This window comes from Lacerta agilis, chromosome 13 (genome assembly GCF_009819535.1).
Source record: "Lacerta agilis isolate rLacAgi1 chromosome 13, rLacAgi1.pri, whole genome shotgun sequence".
In the NCBI taxonomy this organism is placed as follows: domain Eukaryota; kingdom Metazoa; phylum Chordata; class Lepidosauria; order Squamata; family Lacertidae; genus Lacerta; species Lacerta agilis.
Genome location: NC_046324.1, coordinates 25,058,930 through 25,082,697, shown reverse-complemented (window position 1 = coordinate 25,082,697; position 23,768 = coordinate 25,058,930). Strand labels below are relative to the sequence as shown.

At 42.9% G+C, this 23,768-nt stretch overlaps 1 protein-coding gene across 6 annotated transcripts in view; it reads right to left on the bottom strand.

The window, feature by feature from the left end:
* Positions 1–6,758: 6,758 nt before the first annotated feature.
* MAP2K5 (mitogen-activated protein kinase kinase 5) overlaps positions 6,759–23,768 on the bottom strand; it is a 130,536-nt gene continuing 113,526 nt past the window's right edge. For all 6 annotated transcript variants that reach the window (XM_033167422.1, XM_033167427.1, XM_033167424.1 and 3 more), the window contains one exon: positions 6,759–7,102. In XM_033167422.1, the coding sequence (XP_033023313.1) occupies positions 6,980–7,102 (123 nt within the window). In that variant the 3' untranslated portion in view covers positions 6,759–6,979. The remainder of the gene's footprint in view (positions 7,103–23,768) is intronic.

Genomic DNA, 23,768 nt, shown 5'->3' with positions numbered 1-23,768 from the left:
TTTCCGCAATCCTTACAACAACCCTGAAAGTTACACCATTAACCTCACTCTCATATTGCAGTTTGGGGGTTCACAGGTTTGAGTGTAAAGCTGAAAGCCACCCTGTGAGTTTATAGCAGAGGTCAGGCATTTCCTGATTCACAGTGCAGCCTCTAAGCCAGGGCAGTCCAACTTTTCATCGCAGGCGGGTTGCAAGAGTAGGCCTACTTTGACGCAGAACCCCAGGCAGCACACAGAACTGAATTTCCACATCATACATTAAAATGTTTGCAATATATTTAATATTAATATATTTGATTAAATATATATAATTAAACAAACAATTAATAGATTAAATAATCAAATTACTAAATAAATTCAATGTACAAACAAATGTATGCACTTTCGTTAACAACACATGACACATTTTTTAAAAAGGCTTTAAGATGTTTTTTTCTTGAAGGTTGCTGAGAGCAGCTAAAAAGGGCCTTGTGGACTACCCTGTTCTAAGCCATTGTGTTCCACTAACTCTCTCATGACAATGTAAATGGGAGTACCTCTGTGCATGTGCAGAATGCTTCCCTCTCTCTACACCACAAAGAAACCATAGCCAGCTCTATTGAAACTAGAACTAGGGAGCTGAGCTCCCATGCCCAAGTCTGAGACTCTGCATGTCTTGTATTAGGAATAGCTCAGACCTGCATGATGTATACTCACCCAAATTCCATCTACGCTGCAGAGTATTAATAGGATCAGCACTGCAGGAGCAGCATTAGCTTCCAAAAGGGACCATTCATGACAGTCACACTAGAATATAATTTGCAGAAAAGCATTAATGAATTAGGGAATCCCAACTGTAAAGCATCCAAGGACCAACTAGGACGATCCTGTATCAGAAGGCATCCACCTCCTTCCCAAAGATAAACTTACGCAGGATGTTCAAAGATCTGTGTCTGACTGGCCTAGGACAGGCCTGAATAATTAGTGGGGTATTGCTGAGATACTGCAATATTGATTTTTTTTTAAAAAAAAATTATTCAAAAAATGCATTTCTTAATAAACTTAGTTCAACTTTGCAGGTTAGCTAAAACAAAACAACTATACCCAAATAATATTTTGCCAATCTGTACATCCACACACAGTGAGGTCAATGGTGGGGTATGTCTAGTATCTGATAAACATAAATGTTAATGGTCAGTGGCAAATTCCAAGCTGACATTTATTTTTTTAATTGGCAAAATAGCTTTGGGATTTAAAAGTGCTACTCAGAATCTTCCATTCCCTTTGAATTCCTGCTAGTGAGTGGGATGTCCCAACAACAGTTAGGTTCCACAGCCTTTTCTGTGTGGGGCTGCACTCTCTCTGAAATATCAGGTTCATAGTTTGAGATGCTCCTTGATCATATGCTCTTGCTAGATGTGCAGGCAGCACTGTTGGTGAGAGGTGCCATTTCTCCAGTTTGGGCTGGCTCATCAAGTACAATTCTGCCTGACAAAATTGGACTTTGCCTCGGTCATTCACAACCTATTGACTGCCAGATTAGATCACTGCAACACACACTCTCAGGGGCTGTTTTTGAGAAGCCACTGGAAACTGCTTTTAGCAGCAAATGCTGTAGCTGAGATGTTTTTCATTCTATCATTGCACAAATTTTGTGTGTTCTTCCTGTTATGAGTGTGTGAGTGCCAGACTCCCCATAATTCCTGGGTCCAGTTGGTGTTAGAATTTAATCAAGGCTTGAGGAGTTAAACTGGAGTTAAACTGGACCCAGCTCCCCATGTTTAGGCAATGGCCTGGGAGATGGACCATTAAGAGAACAAAGGAAAGGTAATGGGCTATTAAGAAAGCAAAGGCTCTGTGTTGGATGGCAAATGGGTGGGGGTTAGTTGGTTAGAGTCAGAGTTAGTTAGATGACAAAGCTAGAGTTTGAATTAGAGTTGAGAGTTGGCTGTGATGTGACCTAGAGACTGGTGAGGGCAGCAAGCAAAAAAGCCAGAGAAGCAGAGCATGACGTTTGATGCCTGAGCCATTGTAGGCTCAGGTTGTATATATGTTTAAATAAACTATATATCCTAAAGACACCACAGTCTCCATTGTGCCTCATTTCCAAAAGAAAACACAAACCCTGGTAAGTGCTCGGAATCCCTGAAATCTCCTACCACTCGAAGGTTTAGCCCTAAAGCAATGCAAAAAAAAAGTCCCTTATGCAGGGTAGATTTGTGCAGTATTGTGTATAGACTCTTAAAGTCAAGTGTACTGAACATGCACAGCTTTTGGAGCTTATGCTATACAAAATACTCAAGACTAGCAAAAGAACAAAAGCAGAAAACCTACCCCACACTTAATAATTCCAAATATCAAGTAATAAGTGTAATCTTGACACAGTGGAAGTAATGTGTAAGTTCATTCTAAGGAGGAGGATTTTGCTCCAGCTGAAATAATTTGGGTCTTTTTCTGGTGGCTTTTAAAACAAAAAACAACAACACAGTTTGATCCGTTCCATGAACTGTTTTCTCTGCCAATAAATCCGCACACCAAGAGAGCTTTTTCAAAGTGCTGTTGAGGAAAGGAAGAATGACATTTTGCCAGCACCCTGTTCTGAAAAACAAGGCTAAATTGCAGACATTTGGGTCTTCAGGGAAGACAGAGCATATCTATCTATCTATCTATCTATCTATCTATCTATCTATCTATCTATCTATCATCTATCTATCTATCTATCTATCTATCTATCTATCTATCTAATCTATCTATATCCCAGAATGTCTTTCTTGGGAGTACATTTTTAGAAACAGCCACACTTCAACTAATTTGGATTGTGGAGAAAAATTCCCCCGGTGACTCCAATCCAAAATGTGCTTTATTTATGAGCCACTAACATCCCACTTCTGTGCAAGCTGCATATGAGATTGCCTTTCCAAGATTAGAAAGAAACAGAAGGGTGCATTAATTCCCTCCTCCCTGCACGATTTAGTGAAAGTGGGGGTTCTAGTCCACATTAGTGATGCTAAGTACAGTACCAGTACTTAGAGCAGATCAGGCACAGTAGAAAATGCCTTCATCTCCTGCCAGCTTTCTCTTGAAATGCAAAAGCGTTGAAGGCAACAGCTATTTGGGGCATTGGTCCAAGATGGGTGCAGGACTGATAAAGCAATACATGATGTGGTAGAAAACCTCACCATTATGTACATTGGTAGATATGTAACAAGAATGGTTGAGCAAGCTTTTGCTCAAAATAAAAAACCCACATCAGCCATTTTGATCTGCTGAAATGTATTGGTACCTAACAGGGGATGCCATTCCAGTTTTTGTTGTGGGTTGGAAAAAAGTTTCAGTGAAGAGTGAATTCACAGCATGGTCCAAAGGACTGCTCTTGGATATACAGTGGTACCTCGGGTTAAGAACTTAATTCGTTCTGGAGGTCCGTTCTTAACCTGAAACTGTTCTTAACCTGAGGTACCACTTTAGCTAATGGGGCCTCCCACTGCCGCCGTACAATTTCTGTTCTCATCCTGAAGCAAAGTTATTAACCCGAGGTACTATTTCTGGGTTAGCGGAGTCTGTAACCTGAGGTACCACTGTATTAGGAAATGACCAAAAAGGAGAAAGTATAATTGAAGAGCATTTGTTGTGGTTACTTGTGGATCCCACATCAGTCAAGAGTACTCCTGAGGAACGACCCCAAGTGAACAAATGAATAGAGATGTCTGATCCCTTTTGTAACTGTCTATGTGTACTACGGAAGGAAAACACAGATAATGGAGCACTCCGAGCTTTTCAGGAAATGTGATTGGAAAGATCTCCCACCAATAATTGCACTTGATGTATTGTCAGATTTCAACTTGCCCCTTGCAGGTACAGACACATAATGGAATACTCATTTAAAACAAGTATTTGGGGGTCTCCTTCTTCCCTTCACTTCCCCAGCAACTATTAAACATTGTCATCTTTCATGTGAAGCACTTGAGAATTATGGCTTGTTTATACACTGCACCAATTACATGGGAACTGCTGGGAAATGATCCCATAGTAGTGGCTCACTGTTTAAAGCCTTGACACATGTGTCTCCTGAAGCGCTCAGTTTCTCTCTGCCCCCACCAGGAATGTGCAAAGAATTAGGAAGATGTCTGAGGGCAGGTACCACCCCAGGGATAGACAGTTCAATCCTAGCTGAGCTGAAGTTCTGTTTCATCAGATTGTGTGTTTTATCCTGAAACATCCAAGTATTTCAGCATCTTCATGACAACACAAGGCCACCGAAAGCTAATTTCCTCTGCTTTGTTGTCCTTTTCTTTGAGTAGATTTAATAGCAGAACAAAGTTAAATAGGAGTCTTGAAGCATTTGGCTCTAGTGACCTTAAGTAGCTCATGTGATACATGGAGAAACATGAAACCAAATTTCACAGTGTACATATAGCACTTCTGGGGAACAAGGGAGAGTGGTTCTTTGTAGAGGCTGTTGACACAGATCACCATACTTCCATTCTTTTCCACGTTACCCAAGTAGGGGCCAGAGAATGGTCCAAAGGCACATGTAACAGTTGCACTACTGAAAGCTAAATGAAAGAAGTCTGCTGGTTTCATAAGCTGTCTGGATGAGAGATTGCCTGGGAACCCTAAGCAAGGTGCTCCAAGCTCTTTGGGGGAAGAGCTGGGTGTAATAAATGAGTTGAGATTCATGTCCATTCCATTCATTGTTATCTCTACACTCTATTCTGCCAATGGAGATGTATGATGTGGCCCTTATTCTGTAGTCCTTTTTTTGCAGGTGGTTGTGTGGGTGTTAATAGAGGGCCAATTCAGAAACAAAATTGGCATGACATAAATGTGGGTCAAACAGATCCATGTGATCCTCAGTAATTGTGTGTCCATATATGTAATTGCTCTGTGTACATGCAGGTAGATTTTACACATTTATAAAAAGGGTTAATGCAAGCTAGATGAAGGGATGGTTGAGTAAATGGCTAATTAATTACTATGAATTATGGTCAAGTCCAAAAGCTCATTTTTAACCACGCCACCACTTTCTCTCTAGAATTGCTAATTGAGGCATGTAGAACCCACACTCTTCATCACTTGCAACAAGCCTAGACCATCTATTTGCATCCTTTATCAGTCTCTGATGTATGGCTGATAAATGGAAACCAGTGGGTCAAAACGGCATGACCCTTTGGGCTAAAGACAAAGATATTTCATTCATATTTGTGTAAATGAAGGCAAAAGGAGAATTCTTTTTTATGGACTTTTGAGACTAATTTTAACACAAACACCTTTTATACAGGGGAGGTATATGCAAAAAAATTGCTAGGAAATAAATAAATGAAAGAACTGCCTCAGCTCAGTTGGCTCAAAGGAAAGAAATTTGTCTCACTTTTAGCAAAAAGCACCTGCAGCTACCGGTCACATCGAGTCATTCATTGTACTGTTATCTGCCAGAGAGGTTGTGACATTGGAGCAATTAAGACAAACTTTAGTCTATAAGTTCATGCCTGCAATCTCTATCCTTCACCTGAAGATTGATGATCCCTCCAAGGAAGGAAGCAAAGCATTTTCCAGTCTACCTCTGAAGTAATGGTTAGGATTTGTAATTGTTCAGCAGAAATTTCTCACTACAAGGGACTGGTGTACTCCCAAGCTTTTTTTTTTATGATCCTTGTCAGGTATTTAAGTGACAGTGCATCAGAAATAGCCACCTCAGTGTAAACACTTTTGTTGGCTATCATACATTCTTCCAAGTCACTGGACTTTTGAGAAATCTCCTGATGAATTTCAAAAAACAACAACACAACCCTGAGAAATAAACAAATTATAAGACTTAATTTTTTTAAAAAAATTAAAACACTGGTCTACTAAAACAGCCTCAAAATTAGAAAACAAATCTGGGCAACAAAAGTGGAAAAGTCGGCCCAAGACATTTTGGCAACTGAGAAGAACCATAAAATGGTGGCATCTCAACCCAAACCCTGGCCAGTGAAGATCTACATCAGGAGCAATGAGGGAACAAAGTTCTATATCAGGAGCAAGGATGGGAGGGAATCAAATCAACCTTCCCTGATGGTTGAAATGGGAACTGAAGGCCATCATGGGAGGAAAAGGGGCCCGCTCTGAATCATGCTGGTGAGTGCAGAGTCGAGGAGACACCAGAGGGAAGTCCTCATTTCCTCCCTAGTGGTGGGAGGAGACCAGCAAAGCCTCAAAGAGGCCACTGAGGCAGTGGGGGGTGCTGCTGAGGAGGTGGTAGATCTGCCTTCCAATGAGCTGCCACTGCAGCTGCATTCCTTAGAGGTATGATCTGCTGCCCCTATGGGTCCTGCCACCCAAGGCATTTGCCTCACCTTGCCTCATGGGTGAATGAATTCATATATCCACATGCACCAGGATGGACAATGTGGGAACAGAGACCTTTGGTTGTGTTCCTACTGGTAAAGCCAAGTAAATCCCAACCTCCATTATATTATCCCACTAAAGAGGACACATTGCACAATGTCCTCATTTCCCTGTATTGAGAGCTGCTCTTGGGGTTGCTTTGATTAACAGCACACACTTCTCTAATGAATACAAATTTAGCACACATCCTGTGACTGATACCGGTTAGACTTTTTATTCTTCCAACATCATTATTTCCCCTGTCTGGTCCATTTCAATTCATTTTGCTGTTAAAAATAAAAAGACTAAAGGAGATACGATTGAGTCCACAGGACAGTTAAATTCATGCCTATCAATTCATCCACACCACCCATGGACTGCCTTTAAGCTAGCAAAAGATGTATAAAATACTCTGAAGCCAAGAAATATACAGTAAGTTTAATAAAATATATAGTATTTTCTTAATGTGTCAGGAAACGGTGTGATGATAATGGGGGAGAGGAGGGGAAGTTATTTCTTGAATAAAAAAGTCACCATGCCTTTATCAAAGTCTCATGCCAATGCATAAAAAACCCGCATGGGCTTTGGATGGCACCAGAGTCTCTGTCCTTTGGACATTCAGCATCCCCTTGGCTCACTGAGATCCCTGCTGCTGCTGCTGCTGCTGTTGTGAACGCCTCTCCTCTAACATCCGGCACACCCACATGGAGACGACCTCAGCATTCCCATCATTGTACTGGACGATGAAGAGGTGACCCTGAAAGAAGCAGAGATGGACTCAACCAACAGAATCAAGCATCTAAGAACACAAGAAGAGCCCTGCAGCCGCATTGAGTCAATGGCCCACCTAGTCCAGCATCCAATTCTCACAGTGGCCAACCAGATGCCCAAAAGGAGGACCTGAGTGCCAAGGCAGCACTCTCCCTACTTCCCAGCAACTAGCACTGAATGAATGTACGAAACACACAAGGATCTCCAGGTACTGCTACTCAATATCTGTTTTAACTGGAGGGTTTCTGGACTGAATCGGGGCCTTCTGACTGCAAGGCTAGTATTCTAGCCTCACCCAAACTATGGCCCCTGATGCTTTTCTTTTCCATGGAGAACACTGTTTTAAAGTTTTTAAAAAATCTATAAATCAGTGTATTTCTTTTGTAAAGGTCCAATCTGAAAAAGAGAGAAAAACATTACCGGGGGGTGGGGGGATGCTGGGCTTCTTTTCCAGTCCAGTTGAAGGGCAGAAGGCAAACACACACCTTTCCCAGGTGTTTATTACCATCCTGTATTTTTGCTTTAGACATTATCAGATTTCTGCCACAGCTTCCCGATATTAATTTAGATTACATCTTCTTCTCAACAGGACTAAGATGATCAGACTGGCAATTATTGAGATGGGCTGTGGCAGGGACAGAAAATGGAGACCATTGGGGCATATGGCTGAGTGCGGAAGTTCCCTCTCCTCTTTCCTGGGAGCTCCCTGCAGCCCCCATGGACTGTCTAAGAATGCAACAGTTACGCTTTTCAGTTAGTTACTATGCGGGAAGGCACTTGTTTTGCAGAAAGGAACACAGCTCTTGAGAGCTTTGCAGGAGCTACCAGAACCTGCATTCTGTGCTCTGTTCAACAGCTGCAATGATGTGTGCTTTATGATGCATGAAGTACCTAATTAGAAAGAAGGGTGTGCAACTGAACATGTGCAGAATGCCTCCCCTTGAGGCATTTCCTTGCTCTGAGATTAAGGGCCAGGATTCTCAGAAGCCTTGAAAGCTCCTTTTTCAAAAGTCACCCACTGGCACACAGCTCCAGCCTCACACAAGTAGCACAAAAGCAAAGAATGACAAAGGGAAAAGTCAAGTTGACGCTGTTTCCGGAATAATGGCACAAAAATCATCAATGGTCGAAGGGATCTGTTGAAACTTTGCTTCTTAATAGCCATAGCCAGTTGCAACAAATAAAATGATGCAGGCAGAGTAACGTGGCCCCAAACCCTTCAAGAGAACATGGAAATATAATCATTAAAAGGGTGGTGATGATGCAAAAAGCAGTTGAAGCTGGAAGTGGGACAAATGGATGGCTGAGGATGGTAAAAAAAAAGACACCAAAGTATTTTTAGGTTTGTTCTAAATTTGCACCATTTCTGCAATATGAATCTTTCTGTAAGACCAATTTGCCGCTCTTCCATCGCCCAATCACTACCATCCTAGGAGTTGCGTGCTTCTCCCCTTCTGCCTGACAGTGATGCGAACATCTTCCCTCCCCTATACACACTGACTTCCTCTTTCCTCATATTCCTTTAATTCCTGTTAAACACAACAAGATGCGACTACAGGAATTAGGAAGTGGAAATTTGAACATTTGCATTATTTTTCAGATTGTCTAACTTGGGCATTCATCAGTGCCAAAACTTGCTCCTCCTCCAATAACTTTCTGGTCAAGCCTTGTGCTTAGTCTTCCAGTATCCAAGTGCCTTACAGTAATTACTCTCACTGACTTCACAAAATGCCATGAGGTTAAATTCACTTAAGTGTTTGTAAAACTCTTGGAGATCCCTGGAGGAAAGGAACAAATGTCCTTATTCACAATAAAACCTACAATTACCTGCCTGGCCTTTTAAATAAGTCAGCCACAAACAAAACTGGCAAACGAGGAAGGTCAAGGAAGAATTGAGAGGAAAACAAATCAAGATTCCAGAGACAAAAAACGAGAGAGCACACGCACACTGGGCCAGTAAAACCAGCCATTAAACAAAGTCAGACAGTTTCTACCATGAATCTCCTTTACAGCGGAGAAGCTCCCTGCTGTGGAAAAAACCCATCTCACACCAGTTGAAAAAAGAAACTTGCCTTGCTCAGGATTAGCCACAGTAAGAGAGACAGAAAGGAAATCTGGAAACAAAATGGTGTCTGGGAGCTCTAGGCATGCAGTTGCTGTGTGGAAGAATGGAAGAGGCACTGGGCTGCAGGAGTTAACCTGAAAGGCAGGAGGGCCAGGGCTTAAGCTCATTTCACACCCAGTTGCAAACTCAGTTCCTAGGAGCAGAGAAAGAGTGGAGATCTGCTGCTTTTGTGGAGCTAGCTCTGCTCAGTACCGTATTGGCCTAAATATAAGCCACACTTTCCCCCCAAATTCCGTGAAAAGTTAAAGTGCGACTTAAATTTGCGACCTTACAAAAATTGGCTTTTACAATATTGCTGCTGAAACAGACATATGGTAAAACAGAATGGATGTGAGTGCCTGCGCAATTTTAAGGGAGTGGCTTATATTTGGGTACAGTGGAACCCTGGGTTACGTACCTCCTGTGTTGCGGATGTTCGAGTTGTGAACACCTGCAACCCGGAAGTGTTTCCGGAGCGTGCATGACCCGTGTGTGACCCCCGGATGCACAGAAGCGCTCAAATTGCACTTCTTCTGGGTTTTTTGTTTATTTTCGTGAGTTCATGATACGCACGCCCGCGTTACGTACCACGACCCGGAACGGATCGCTTATGTAACCCGGGGTATCACTGTATTGTTTTTCTCTCCTCCCCCCATGAATTTTAAAGGTGCGGCTTATATTTGGGCCAATACGGTAATTGTTTTTGGGTGGTGGTGGGGAATAGTTTCAAAAACAAGCATTTACTTACTGTTAATTCCACCCCAATCTATAGAAACTTTCCATGGGGAAGGGTCTGAGCACGGTGATAAAAATGCAGAAGGTCCCTGGTTTAATCCCCGATATCTCCAGTTAAGAAAGGATCATGAAGCAGGTAATAGGAAAGACCTGGAGAGCTAACGCCAATCAGAGTTGACCACAATGGGCTATATTAGGTGAAACAGTCTGGCCTAATATAAGGTAGCTTCCCACACTCCTTTGGAGATGAGCTATAGCTCAGCGGTGGAGGACATGCTTTGCACCCATAAGATCCCAGGCTTTGTCCTTGGCATTTCTAGGTAGGGCTGGGGAAAGCTCCTCCCTTGAAACTCTGGACAACCACTGCAGCGTAGATCAAGGGTTTCCAAACACAGACCACCAGTGGTTCATGAACTTTATTCAGGTGGTCTGCAACAATTGTGTGAATCTGTGCTTGAAGATGGGAGATAGCACATCCATCACACTGAATATTGATAATTGATAGTATTTTATTGCTTCTTTCATTTCTTATATTGTATTTTATTGTATTACAATTTGAATTCAATGGAATTACAATGGCTATGACAGGCAGAAAAGGTAGACCAAAACACTTGCTTCAGTGTTTTCCCCACTGTTGAATGGATTCCACTGAGGCGGAAGACAAGGGAGACGGTGGGAGGTAACAAGAGATACAGCTAGAGGGGCGAATGAAGTGGGGGGAAGAAGCAAGCAAACTACATCAGAAATGGAGCTGGCAGTTTGTGCAGGTATAATGAAGTTCCAGGCTGTTAGAAAGCGACAGAACCCATTTGTTAACCAGACACTCTCATTCCTAAGGAAAGAAGAAACAAATACACAAGGCACACGCAAGCAGGGAAGGACATAATGTGAAAAAGGGAGGAGGAAAGATGTGCATTCCAGCAGGATTTTGCTCCTTGCGCATTTCAGCAACAAATGAAAGTTGCTGGCATTGATGGGATCCCCTTTATCCTTGAGCAATATTGGTCCAAAACCAGATGGCAGCAAACCTTTGGTACTTAAATATCCCTCTATTGACTCCCTTCATTTTGCAAGGTAATGTTGCAGAAATGTAAATGCACAGAAGCTTGAAATGTGTTTTCTCCTGTAACAAACACTTCCTCAGACAAGAGGTGACCTTGAATTATCTGCTTGGTGTGGGGTCAAGACCCATCCGTCTCTGGAGCTGGATTCAGAGCAGCCTTCCTCAGGAGGATGATAATCCTTACCGCAAGCCCTGTTACCTGAAGTGCTACCAATACCATTTTGCCTTGCTTAACCCCAAGTGTTCCTGCTACTGCCTTGATTCCTAACACTTCACTCTACATGTGGCTGAGCAAAGTGGAAGGCTTATTAGGCAGCACAACAGAAGGAATATGGTGTAACCAGCTGCCCTATTCTATTGGGCTCAGGCTTCTCATGAGTAGCTCCCCATTTCAGAAGGCTGCCCTCTGAAATGAAAACGGTGAGGGAGCAGAGCTAGGGTGCCCATCCCTGTGACCTCCTTTGCATGTTAAGAAAAGCTTATTTCAAAAACCTGTAGAGGGCTTGGGAGGGTTCAAGGAGAACCCCGGTTGCTTGCTTGGGGAACCACACCATGCAGGGTTCAAGGGGACCCTATGAAGTCTTGTCTGCTTACGGCTCCCCATTACAGCTTTTTCTCTTGTTTCTGGGTAGCCAGAGGCATCCATTTGTCCAATAGCTGGTGTGCCAGACCACCAACAATTCATTTTGGTGAAGCTGTCTCTCAGGTGCTCACAGTGACCTGGGGTGTGGGGTGGGGTAGAATTAGGGTTGAATGCCAAGAATATACAGAACTAACTGCTCTGAGTATTCTTGGCATTCAACCCTAATTCTACCCCCCAGGTCACTGTGATCATCTGAGAGAAAGCTTCTCCTCCTTCTCCCTGCTTTGAAATAGGTAACTCTCAATTTCTTTTTCCTAATCTTATTCTCCTAGCCCTCCACTCTACTTTCACATGACCCAAATCCATGCCATTTACATTTTGAGCTTGCCCTGCTGCCTCTAGTGCAGCCTGCTAGATCTGTCACTCTCTCCTTAATCTAAGGTTACCAGTTGTCCCCGTTTCCCGGGGACAGTCCCTGGATTTACAAGTCAGTCCCCATACAAAATCCATTGAAGTTGAAAAGCGTCCCCGGATTCATTGAATAAAATCTGGTAACCTTACCTTAATCTCCCCCCAGCTCCATCTTCACAAATGTAGTCAATCTAGCCTACACTAAAGGTGAAGTTCCCACCTGCTAGCACAAAGCCTTCCTTTCCATGTTACTCCTGAAGAGAGAACCCCTGAATGAAGAATCTTCAGGAGTTGAAACCCACTGATCTCTGGAAGCTGATAGTACAACAGGTTTTTTTTTAAAGTGACTGGTGGCCAGCTTCCTTGCTGTTCAGTACTTTGGTCCCAACCTCCTCTCATCTTGGCTCCTCTTTATGCCTTTGAACTGAGCCACCACTCAGCTCCAGCACTGACAGGGCTGCAACACATGACAGGTTGAAAATATATATTAAAAATTGGCTTAATTTACAAGGATGGCTCCTCCTCTTCCTGTAACTAAGCGCTGCCCAGATTTCTTGCTGCAAAAGTTCTGAGACATGGATGAGGAACCTGTGGCCTTCCAGATGTTGTTGGACCACAACTCCCCTCAGCCATGATTGGTGGCTGGGGTTGATGGGACTTGTAGTTGAATAACACATAGAGGGCCACAGGTTAGCCATTCCTGTTCTGTTGTACCATCACCTGACCCAAACCAAGAAAACAGTGTTGGGTGGAATATAACTCCTAGCACCAAGAGGAGTAACACCAGCTATACAGGCTGTGTGCTAATAGTAGTTCCAGGACAACAGGGAGATGAAGGAAGAAAGGATGCTATTCAGCTAAAGACTTAAATATTTGTTAAGAAATATGTGTCCCATTACACCTGCCCATCTTGTTTCCATTCCCTTTGGTGACTAAATTCTTACACATAGAAAATGGGCACACTCACTACACTGAGATCAAGGTAGCAACACAAACTGATTATTCTGCCAAGCCACATTCAAGTAGATAAAAATATTACAATTTCTCCCCTAAAAAATTCTTCTAGTTTACCCTGGGATCAAAGCCTAGACAGAGTGATGACCCAAACACCTCATTTAGAACAACTTAAAAGACCCCGGGGGGAAAGTTTCTCTCTCTCTCTCTCTCTCTCTCTCTCTCTGTGTGTGTGTGTGGTTAAGAGATTCAGTCCAGGGAAAGGTCAGGTCGGAGAGGCCTGGGGATGGATGTGGGTGAGTGTCAGCCAGCCTAATTTTCTCTGCCAACTCTGAAAATGAGATAAACAATGACAAACCGGGCATTTTAAATGAACTTGTCACATCTCATTTTCTTGAGAAGGGCTGCCTTTTTTAAGCCACTGGGCTTCTGCAGGAAGATTAACCCTTTCAAAGATGAACACCTATTGATAGATGTGAATGATATAGTTCAAACTATCTGGCTTTGTTTAGTAATGACTTCCAAGTAACCCACTATGGACTCTTTGCCTTCTTGGGTTTCTCCTTACCCTTGGGTGTCATACTTTCCCAAGGGAATATCAATGCTTAATTCTCTGCTCTGCCTGTGGAGGAACTTTCCTAAACATGAAATATTACCGACAAAGTGACACTGTGTTGCTCCATTTTCTGCCTTCCAGGAGCTGAGAGAGGTCACCTGGAGGCACCCACCTGGCATGACTTTGGCCCGTGGAATAAAACATTTTCATATGCAACAGCTTTTCCTGGCGTCTGGAGTTGCATGAGAGTTAGCTTTATTCAAGGGTGCTGCTGCTGCTTTTATTCTTATTGACAGTTGATTCGAAATGCTTTCCTTTCTGTATTTTTGCATTTATTACATGGTAGATTAGTATCTTTCTTTCTTTTTTGCATCTTCAATATTTTTACATAAGGGACTAATCTGTACATGAGGGACCCAGGTGGCACTGTGGGTTAAACCACAGAGTCTAGGGCTTACTGATCAGAAGGTCGGCGGTTCGAATCCCTGTGACGGGGTGAGCTCCTGTTGTTCGGTCCCCGCCCAGAGTGGCTGGGGAGACTCGGCCAGATGGGCGGGGTATAAATAATAAATTATTATTATTATTATTACTCCTGCCCACCTAGCAGTTCGAAAGCACATCAAAGTGCAAGTAGGTAAATAGGGACCGCTCCGGCGGGAAGGTAAACGGCGTTTCCGTGTGCTGCTCTGGTTCGCCAGAAAGCGGCTTAGTCATGCTGGCCACATGGCCCGGAAGCTGTCTGCAGACAAATGCCGGCTCCCTTGGCCTATAGAGTGAGATGAGCGCCGCAACCCCAGAGTCGGACACGACTGGACCTAATGGTCAGGGGTCCCTTTACCTTTACCTAATCTGTACATGAAACTAAATATTTGGATTAAAACATGCAAATGCAGCATTTGCTTAATATGAAACACCAAAGTGGTTTATTACATATTATAGCAAATTCAAAGCATCTTTATTAAAGCCTGCATGTGTAAAATTGGAGACTTATTACAAAATGGAGGGTAAACCAACTGTGTGCCTACAAAAGAAAGGTCTTCCCTTGATGTTTGTCTTAAAATACCCCTCACATCAGTCAGACCTCAGAGCGAGGCTGAAGTCACCAAAAATAAGGCCCTGTTTCTGAGCCAAGCAGATTGCATTTCTCTATGTAAGGGAATCTAGAGCAGGGTCTCCCCCCACCTATTTCATAAAGGATGTGGGAGCTCATTTAGGGAAAAGCATTCCCTTAGCCAAGGGTGGAAAAAGTTGCTTAAGACTTTAAAAGGTCACAACCGGCATTTTGAACATACAGGTGAAACTCGAAAAATTAGAATATTGTGGAAAGGTTCATTTCTGACTCATGACATGCAAAGCGAGATATGTCAAGCCTTTATTTGTTATAATTGTGATGATTATGTTGTACAGCTGATGAGAACCCCAAATTAACAATTTCGACTTTGGGGTTTTCATCAGCTGTACGCCATAATCATCACAATTATAACAAACAAAGGCTTGACATATCTCGCTTTGCATGTCATGAGTCTACCTCATATATTAAACTCCAGTAGCTAATGAAAACAATTGCTAACATAAATGGACTTTTCCATGATAGTCTAATTTTTCGAGTTTCACCTGTAGGTCCTGGATTTGGCAACCACTCTGCAACTGTTGCAAGAGGTTGTGCTATACAAACCCCGCAGTCTTCACACTATCGAAAGCCAAGCTGAGGAGTTATTGACATTCCCAAAGACACCCAGTGGGATGCATGGACTATGTGGGCTTTGAAAACAGGACTAACAGTTGCCAATAAACCAGACCGTGCTTTTAGAAATGCTGAGCAAAGGCAAAAACTGAGCTGACAATTTACCTATAATATCAGAGCAAAGGGGACAATGGCATTTCCATTAAATGCAGGAAGCATCTCATTCCAGAACAATAAAATAAAATGGAAGATCCTAACTGTTCTACTTGGAGGCAACCTTATTAGGAAGGATGGCGGTGCCCTCAGATGGCACTTCAAGTACAGTTTATTAGTGTGTGATATTAAAAGGGTGTTTTTATTGCATGATATAATGCAATGGGAACATGGGCACTCTGCAGAAAGACCTTGCACTCAGAAGTGTAATGAACCCAGAGCCCGACAAACATTATACTGTACATTAACCTATCGTTAACGGCACATTAGGGCTGGGGGCACTGCACGCTTGCTGGTCAGGACGCCAGTCAGGACAGCACAGAGGAAAAAGAGAGAGGAAAACACATAGTGCCTGCACAGGAGGAAAGCAAAGAGATAAAATAAATATGGCTACAGGGCCTGATTGGTAAAAAGGTTCTTCTCACAGCTTAGCATGCAATTGTGAGACTTCTCACTGGAAAAAGAAGAAGAACAGAGCAGCTTTATCTGGAGGTATTTAAAAACGAGACTTCGGTGGTTTCTGTGCAATGGCGCAGCGTAAATAGTTTTCATTTAACAAAATATTACACTCACTGGGTCCTCTCTGCCTGAAAGTTGCCATCAAGATTCTTTGACTTAATTCTGACACATTTTTATCACTACTGTCCTTTCCTGCTAAGCTGCCAATAGCAGTTGGTCTTCATTCTCTCTTGATTAGTTGGTTGAACCTCTTGTGAAAGGGCTCCTGATACAAACCTGAATGTTCACTACATACATGCAGGAGTAAATTCTGCTACTGCCTTGGAGGCACCTCTGATGGCAGCGACTTTCACCAGCCGATCTGTTGTCAACATCCTGCCACTACGGCCTCTCCAAACTTCTGCCTCTGAAATCCTGCTCCATCTGGCTGTAGCATGTCCAGACACACTTTGTTCATCAAGCCACTTCTCATCATTCAAGCCCTCCCTCAAAATCCAAAATATTTTTAGCAATTTGTTTCCTGAGCCTCACTTTGTCACTGCCCCTAGACTCCCTCCAAACATCTCCATGACTCATTGTCAGTTCCCAACTGCTCTCTTAATGTGACCAGGGCAGGAGCATCTCACTTCTGCACCTTGCATGCATCTCTATTGCCCAGCTGACATTACACAAAGGCTAAACAGTACCAATGGCAGGAGTAAAAGTCAGCGGTATCAGGTATGACAACGCAGCCAAGAACAGACTTCAATGGTTCTTGGTTCAATGAAGAGGTTTTTTGCTGTGCTTGCCCATGGTAAGAACGAAAGAAGAGCTTTGCTAGATCACACTAATGGTCCATCTAGTCCAGCATCCTGTTCTCACAGTAGCCAACCAGATGACCTAATGGGGGACCCACATGCAGGACCCAAGCACAAGAGCCCTCTCTCCTCCTGTGGCTTCCAGCAACTGGTAGTAATGCAGAAAAAGAGCACATAAGACAAACCCTTTTGTCAATGTGAAAAAAGTCAAAGTGCAAGCTGTTTGGTTACACAACATTCTTCAGAAGACTGGATGTCTGCAATTTTTCAGACTAATAGGAATGCTCTTAGCAGCCAGAGATCCACCAGCTTCCTTCCACTGCCATTTTAAAATGGTGAAGGTGGCCTCTTGCACGGTTCAGTGCCCTGTCACACACTGTAATTAAAATGTTCATTAGTGTACATGAGAGGCAATAGCTTTGAATTGTACAGAAAGCTCAAGATGAGGCTTTGAGAGTTGCCATTTTAAAATCTCTCCCACAAAATCGCTGCAAACATTAATCATCCCCACACTTCAAATGTTCTGATATCCACCTGGCTACACTATTAAAATAAAACTTGCTGCCCCAGGGAAATCCTACTTATTCTTAATTGTTTTGAGGCTTTGATGGGCTTTTAATCTAAGATTAATTTATGCAATTTTAAATAACTCTTCTTATGATTAATAAGCTTGAAAATTAAAAGGAGTCTAAAGCAATTATAATGAGCATTTGGTCATAACCTCATTAGGAGAAGGAGTGAAGGATACAATGCTGGAATTCTTACAAGATTACAATTTAAGGTTACTTCCGGGGAAGTCAAATACAGCTCTCCAAATTGCAAAGGCAGATTAGGCCAGGTCAGTTGGGGGAAACATTGGCTATCTGGATCATCACACTAATGTTATTGTCTCAGGAGCAGCATAAGACGAAGCATTTGAGCGAGGGAGAGAATGGATCAGCGCGGACTGGAACACAGCCAAAAACAAAAACAAAAAAAGCATGCTATTTTGGAAGTTGCTTTCTCTGGGCAGTAAAAGCACCAGTTACACTTCATTATTATTTTAAAATTACCAGTGTGTGATAAAAACTTTGTGTACCAGCACTTCTTACAGTGAGATAATATATTGGTGGTCGGATCAGACTCAAAGCCTGTCTAGTCCAGCATCCTGTTCCCACAATGGCCAACCAGATGCCTCTGACAAGCACACAAGTGGGTCATGGATGCAGAAACCCAGGGCCTCCAACTGAATGAGCAGGCAGCAGGGCCCCTAAACACAGTGGAGCTGGCTCACCACATTTTAAGGAACTACACACTTTTATCTAAATAACCACCCCCCTCCAATATTTAAGCCCAGAGTCTAATTGTGCTCCTCTAACATGGGCAGCTCTGTAGAGGTGTCCCCATCTTTCTTCTCTTTTCCTCTTGCACTTGCTTTAAGAAACACTACCTTTGTGGTGCTGGTTGCCTTACCTTCAATGGAAGGTAAAAAAACAAGGAACTTAAGAGAAGTGAAGCCTGAGCCTGCCTGCCTGCCTTCTTTGTATTTCTTTCTTTAAAATCAATGTTTAATTTAAAAATTAGAAAGTGGAGCAGGCTGCAAACACAGAGGTTGATTGAAGCAAAATTTAAATTCCTGTCAAGTCCATTTAAACACAGGGGCCCTTCATAGCCAATTAGTTGCTCCGTGTGAATGCAGGATAAACTTAGGCCTGGTCACCGTTAGCAGAGAGCAGACCCACTGTGAGGTGCTAGGAAGGGAAAAAATTAACTAAAATCAGGAGTGTATGAAATATTTATCCTCCCAGCTTATCACGATGGGGTTTTGCAAAGTGTAAATGAGACAAAAATCGATTCCTCGTCACCCTCAAATCAATCCCCCCAAATGGGTCGGGGCATCTGTTTCAGCTAAATTTTGTTTACTATGGCAGATTTTGCCTTAATTGTGGTTGTTTATCTCCCGCCGTCCCCAGGGCCCTAATCTCCCGATAACTAATACTTAACACTCATTCCACATCTAAAGCTACTTCGAATCCTCAACAGGTTTCGGAGCTCTTAAAATTATTGAAACTGCAGAGACAGGAGACAGAGTCGCTTTGTGAGAAGGGCATTCTCTTCTCTACAACCAGCTGGGTCCAATCACCACCAGGGATGGAGACAACAAAGGTGCTAAAAGGCTCTTTCACAATTGCGATTGCGCCACCGGGAATTCAGGGATAAAAATGAGCTTTGATGGAGAACTGGGGGGTGGGGGGAAAGAGAGAATCCAAACAAGGTTTGTGGCAGTCTAGCCAAAGAAAGTTACTGTCATAATGAAATGCTGTCAATCACCATGAAAATCCAATTAAGAGCTGTTCAGCACAGGCTCTCTTAAGCAGAAATACTTAAGACGTAATTTCGGCAACTCTACAAATGAGAAAGTGCTTCTGGAGTTATTTTTAAAAAGATCAGGAGCTCCTCCCACAAATCCTGGGCACACACAAACCAGTTTCTCATAGTCCCCTATGAAACAGAAAATGCTTCATAGCCACAAATGCACCCATTTTGGGAATGCTTTAAAGGTGGACCAATCCCATTACTACATCCCTTAGAGAGTAAGAGAATCATCCCACAGCCCTAAATTTGCACTCAGGAATATTTTTTCAAAGGCATAGCATTGTACAGACATTTATTTAATATTTATATTACCCAATGAGAAATGGTAGACCCATCATGGACAGGGTTTATTTTAACGCAAAGGGGAAATGCCCCTCTTTGTCCCTCTGCAATTAGTAACTGCCAATTCAATCCATCCTGTTCCAGTTGAATGTTTATTTTTATCTTTTTAGATGTATCATTATGGGACTTCAAGGCAAACATTGTTCTACTCACTGGGACTTGTGTAGAAGGAAACCTCCCTGAGGGCTATGTCCTAGATTAATAAGTAAGTCTTGACTTTTCTGTATCAGTTCAAATGCTGACACATGGATCTTTGTAAACATTACCAAAGGACACATGGGAAAATGGTGGTGTCCTTCATTCAGGCAGTGGGTGGCTTCTGGGAAAAGGGCCTTCTTCGTGGTGGCCCCCTACCATTGAACACTCACCAGGTAAGCTTGCCTGATGCCTGTCTTACCTTCCTGGTGTCAAGGGAAATTGTTGTTCAGTCGTTCAGTCATGTCCGACTCTTCGTGACCCCATGGACCAGAGCACGCCAGGCACCCCATCCTTCACTGCCTCTCGCAGTTTGGCCAAACTCATGTCAGTAGCTTCGAGAACACTGTCCAACCATTTCATGCTCTGTCATCCCCTTCTCCTTGTGCCCTCCATCTTTCCTAACATCAGAGTCTTTTCTAGGGAGTCTTCTTTTCTCATGAGGTGGCCAAAGTACTGGAGCCTCAACTTTATTTTCACAGACCTTTCAGCAGATTTACTCGTCAAATTTGTTTTATGCTGCTTTTGTTTTAAGTTTTAATGTGGCTGTATTTTTAACTGATTGTTTTGTCTTTCATTATGACACGCTGGAATATTTATCTTGAAGGAAAGGGCACAAATAATAAACAATAGAGAAAAAGTAACCTTATCATGTGCTGCAATTAAGTCTAACTGCTTGAGAGGAGTAAATCAGCCTACAGCTTCACTATGCAGGCAATACTAATGCACAATGAAGTGGCTGCACAGCCATGGCTGGGTTTCAGTTGCACAAATCTGATCTCGTAGAGAAGTCCAAAAAGGGACAACAGCAAGTGTGGCTATTTTTCTGTTTTCTTATGTTTTTAGTTCAAGCTGATAACACATGTTTTACTAGCGTAAGCAAATAAAGAACCCTAAAATCAAACAGTAACAACAGCAATGACTGGATCTGAATGTATCAGTTGATTAATTATAACATAATTCAGATTTTAAAAGTTGTTATTTAAGTTGAGTCTTTTGATTCTGGTGGCATTGTGTGATCAGCAATCATTATACACTGGTATGGAGAACATTGTCCTGCCTCAAAGACTCCTCTAGCAGTCTGCAGGCCTGTATGAACTCTGAGGAGTTGGGGGAAGAGCTGTTTCTAGCACTCAGTTCCAAACCCTAATTCTGCCACATCAGTTAGAAATGTTTACATGCAAAGATGGAGCAAGATAGCAAAGGACTTTTTCTCCTAAGCCTAAGGGGTTCCATTGCTGATTCCTGTCACTTGATGAATTGGCCATAATAATAATAAAAACAGGCTCCTCTGTCCTGTAATTACACCACGGCACCTAGGAGTTGAAAACTATTATTGCAAGCACTGTGCATATTGCAAAATTAGTTAACAACTTTGGTGGTCAGATAATTTATGCAACTACAACGATTTAATAGTAGGCAGGGGATACATCACTTCAAGGACTTCCCCTAGTGGTTTTAAAGGGAAGATAACTGCATTTGGGTAGCTTGGGATTCCCACTATATACTGGTAAAAAGACAGAAGAGGAATATTTTGTTTTTTTAATAAAAAGGAATAAACAACTAGTTAGAAATACACAATCTTTCCTGTAACCAAATCTAATCAAAGGCTGCATCTGCAACATTATTGCACAGGGATATCATAGAATTGCAACTATTTCCCAGTGTTTTTGTAAAAACTGGATATATTTGCAAATCATATAGCTGGATATAGACACAGTCATTCTATTTTGTTACAGCTTTATTGCTTTGGGATAACAGCCTGTTTTGCAGGGCGGGGGGCTGGTGTCCAATGAAGCCACCAGTGCAGCAAGGAAAGGAATGCTGGCCCAGTTATACAGGACAATAGAGATGAGCCTCCTTTCCTTCTCCACTTGTATGTAGAGTGAGGGTGTTGCTGCCCTGACCGACTAAGTGGTGCTGCAACATTAACAAGTTCACTATGTGATCCCTGACTGGCTGGGAACCTGCAGTGAAGGAGCCTTTTCAAGTTAACAAAACAAGGCACTGGAGCAAATTCAAAGAAACAAGGACTACAATGTGTGTGTGTGTGTGTGTGTGTGTGTGTAAATGTATAAAGAGCAGAATGTAAGGGTTGTGAATGTCAATCCTTTCGTATCCAACTCCCAAATGGCAACTTCTGCAGGACAAATCAAACCTCATAAAAATTTGGTGCAGCGTTTGTAATCTCATGCACCGATGCTTCCTGCTCAGATGCCCTCCCAGCTCACCTTGCTTCCTGCACTGCAAGGGATGGGTGAATGCTGGACTGCTGCACTGTGCTTCTCTGGGGCACAATATGGCAGGAATCCTCGTTGGAAGTGTTTGGTGGTGGAAGTGGAGGGAGAAGATGAAGCCCTTGTGACTGAGGCCAGAAAAAGAGAGCCAGAGTGCCAGGTCTTGACTTCTCTGGGGACCAGGAAGGAGGAGGAGTGAAGGCTAAGCTGCCATTCTGCTATGGGCTGAGCTGATGGGGTCCTGCAGCAGAGGGTGCTTCAGATGAGGAACAGCCTTAAGAAACACTCTGGTTTGCTCTTAACTTTCTATCAATAGTACACGCTTCACTAGGAAACCCACCAAGGGACCGCAACAGCATCTGAAAAAACACAGCCATGCAAAAGCCCCAGAAAACGGGGCCATCTTTTTAAACAATTCTCAAAAGCAGGCCGGTGCTACTGGGAGACAATTTCCATGTTAGCATGCTTGCTGAAACACTCTCTGCCACTGAACAGCGAGAACAGATAATAACCATTAGTAAATCAAACTCCTTGGCAATATCCAGCTGTGCCTCGCACATTTACATACAGATAGAATGGGTATATGTTTTTAATATGTATGCGATAACGCACTTTCCCCACAGCTGAAGTGTGTCTTACAAAAGAAGGAGGCGAATGGGAACGCATTGCCATGAGATAATAAAGTGACCTAGATAAAGTATTAGCCAGCGATTGATCTCAAACAGGGGAAGGCTGCCTCTCTCTGACCCGGTTACTTACTATGCATAGATTCCATTAAATAGAGCTTAGGAACTGAAAGCTTCAAGAAAACGGTGCCACTGAGGCCGAGATCGACGGTCTGGGTTGGAGTACGCAAATGTATAGCCTCCTGTCCCATGTGAATTCCTGTGGCATTCAGCTACACCTGGAGAACATACCTCCATCAGTTAAAAGTGAGTCTCCCACCAAGCCAAAGCCTGTTTTAGATTTTAAATGGATGCAGTAGTGTAAACAATTCTTTGCATATTTTTCTGAGAACTTGTGGATTCTATCCTGATATCAAGGCAGAAAAAGTGCTTTAAAGAAACTAAAAATGATGCCCATCTATAAGCATGCAGGATGAATGAAATGACGGCTCTTTTTTACTTGCTCAAATAGCTCAAGAATGATGCAAGCTTTCAAGTTCCACAAAAGTCTTCATCAGGCAAAATATCTAAAAAGCGTGGTGAAGCAGACAGTGACTGACTTGGAACAGTGAGACTTGGGCATGAAGCTCGCTGGGTGACCTTGGGCCAGTCAGACATTCTCAACCTAAATGACTTTGAAGGGCTGTTGTGAGGGCAGAATGGGATAAATGTCACTATCCCAAGCTCCTTGGAGAAAGGACACAATACCAATAGGATAAAATAATAAATACACAGAATATCTAAGTCTGGGATAGTTCTGCAGTCAAGTGGTAGACAGTTGCTAATTATATTTTATCAGGCACTTGGCTCAAGGTGAATTATCTCACTGATTTTCAGGTTCTTTTGCTTTGTGTTTACATGGAGCTTATATGAACACTCTTTGAGACCCATTGGCTACCTGCACCTGGTTAAGCTGGCCCGTCAAAGCCGTTTCCTGGGGTGTGGCTGCTGTCACATGATGACAGCTTCTAGGAGCCATGGGTGAGAGCTGAGTACAGGGTGGGGACCAAGGTGGACCAACTACCCTAGAAGGATCTGGTGCCTTCCAGATGTTTTTGGACTGCAACTCCCATCAGTCCCAGCCAGCACAAGCTGGGCCTGATGGGAGTTGTACTCCAAAGCACCTGAAAGGTGACAGGTTGGTGAAAGCTGCTGTAGGTCATTTGTAAGTCATTCATGAGCAGTGAGAGGAGGGATAAAAATAGATGCTTCCAGTTCTCTGGATATTAGCCATTGGAGATATTGGGACCATGCAGGCAATTTAGTATAATTAAAGGGTGGCAGTAAAATGAAGATAGC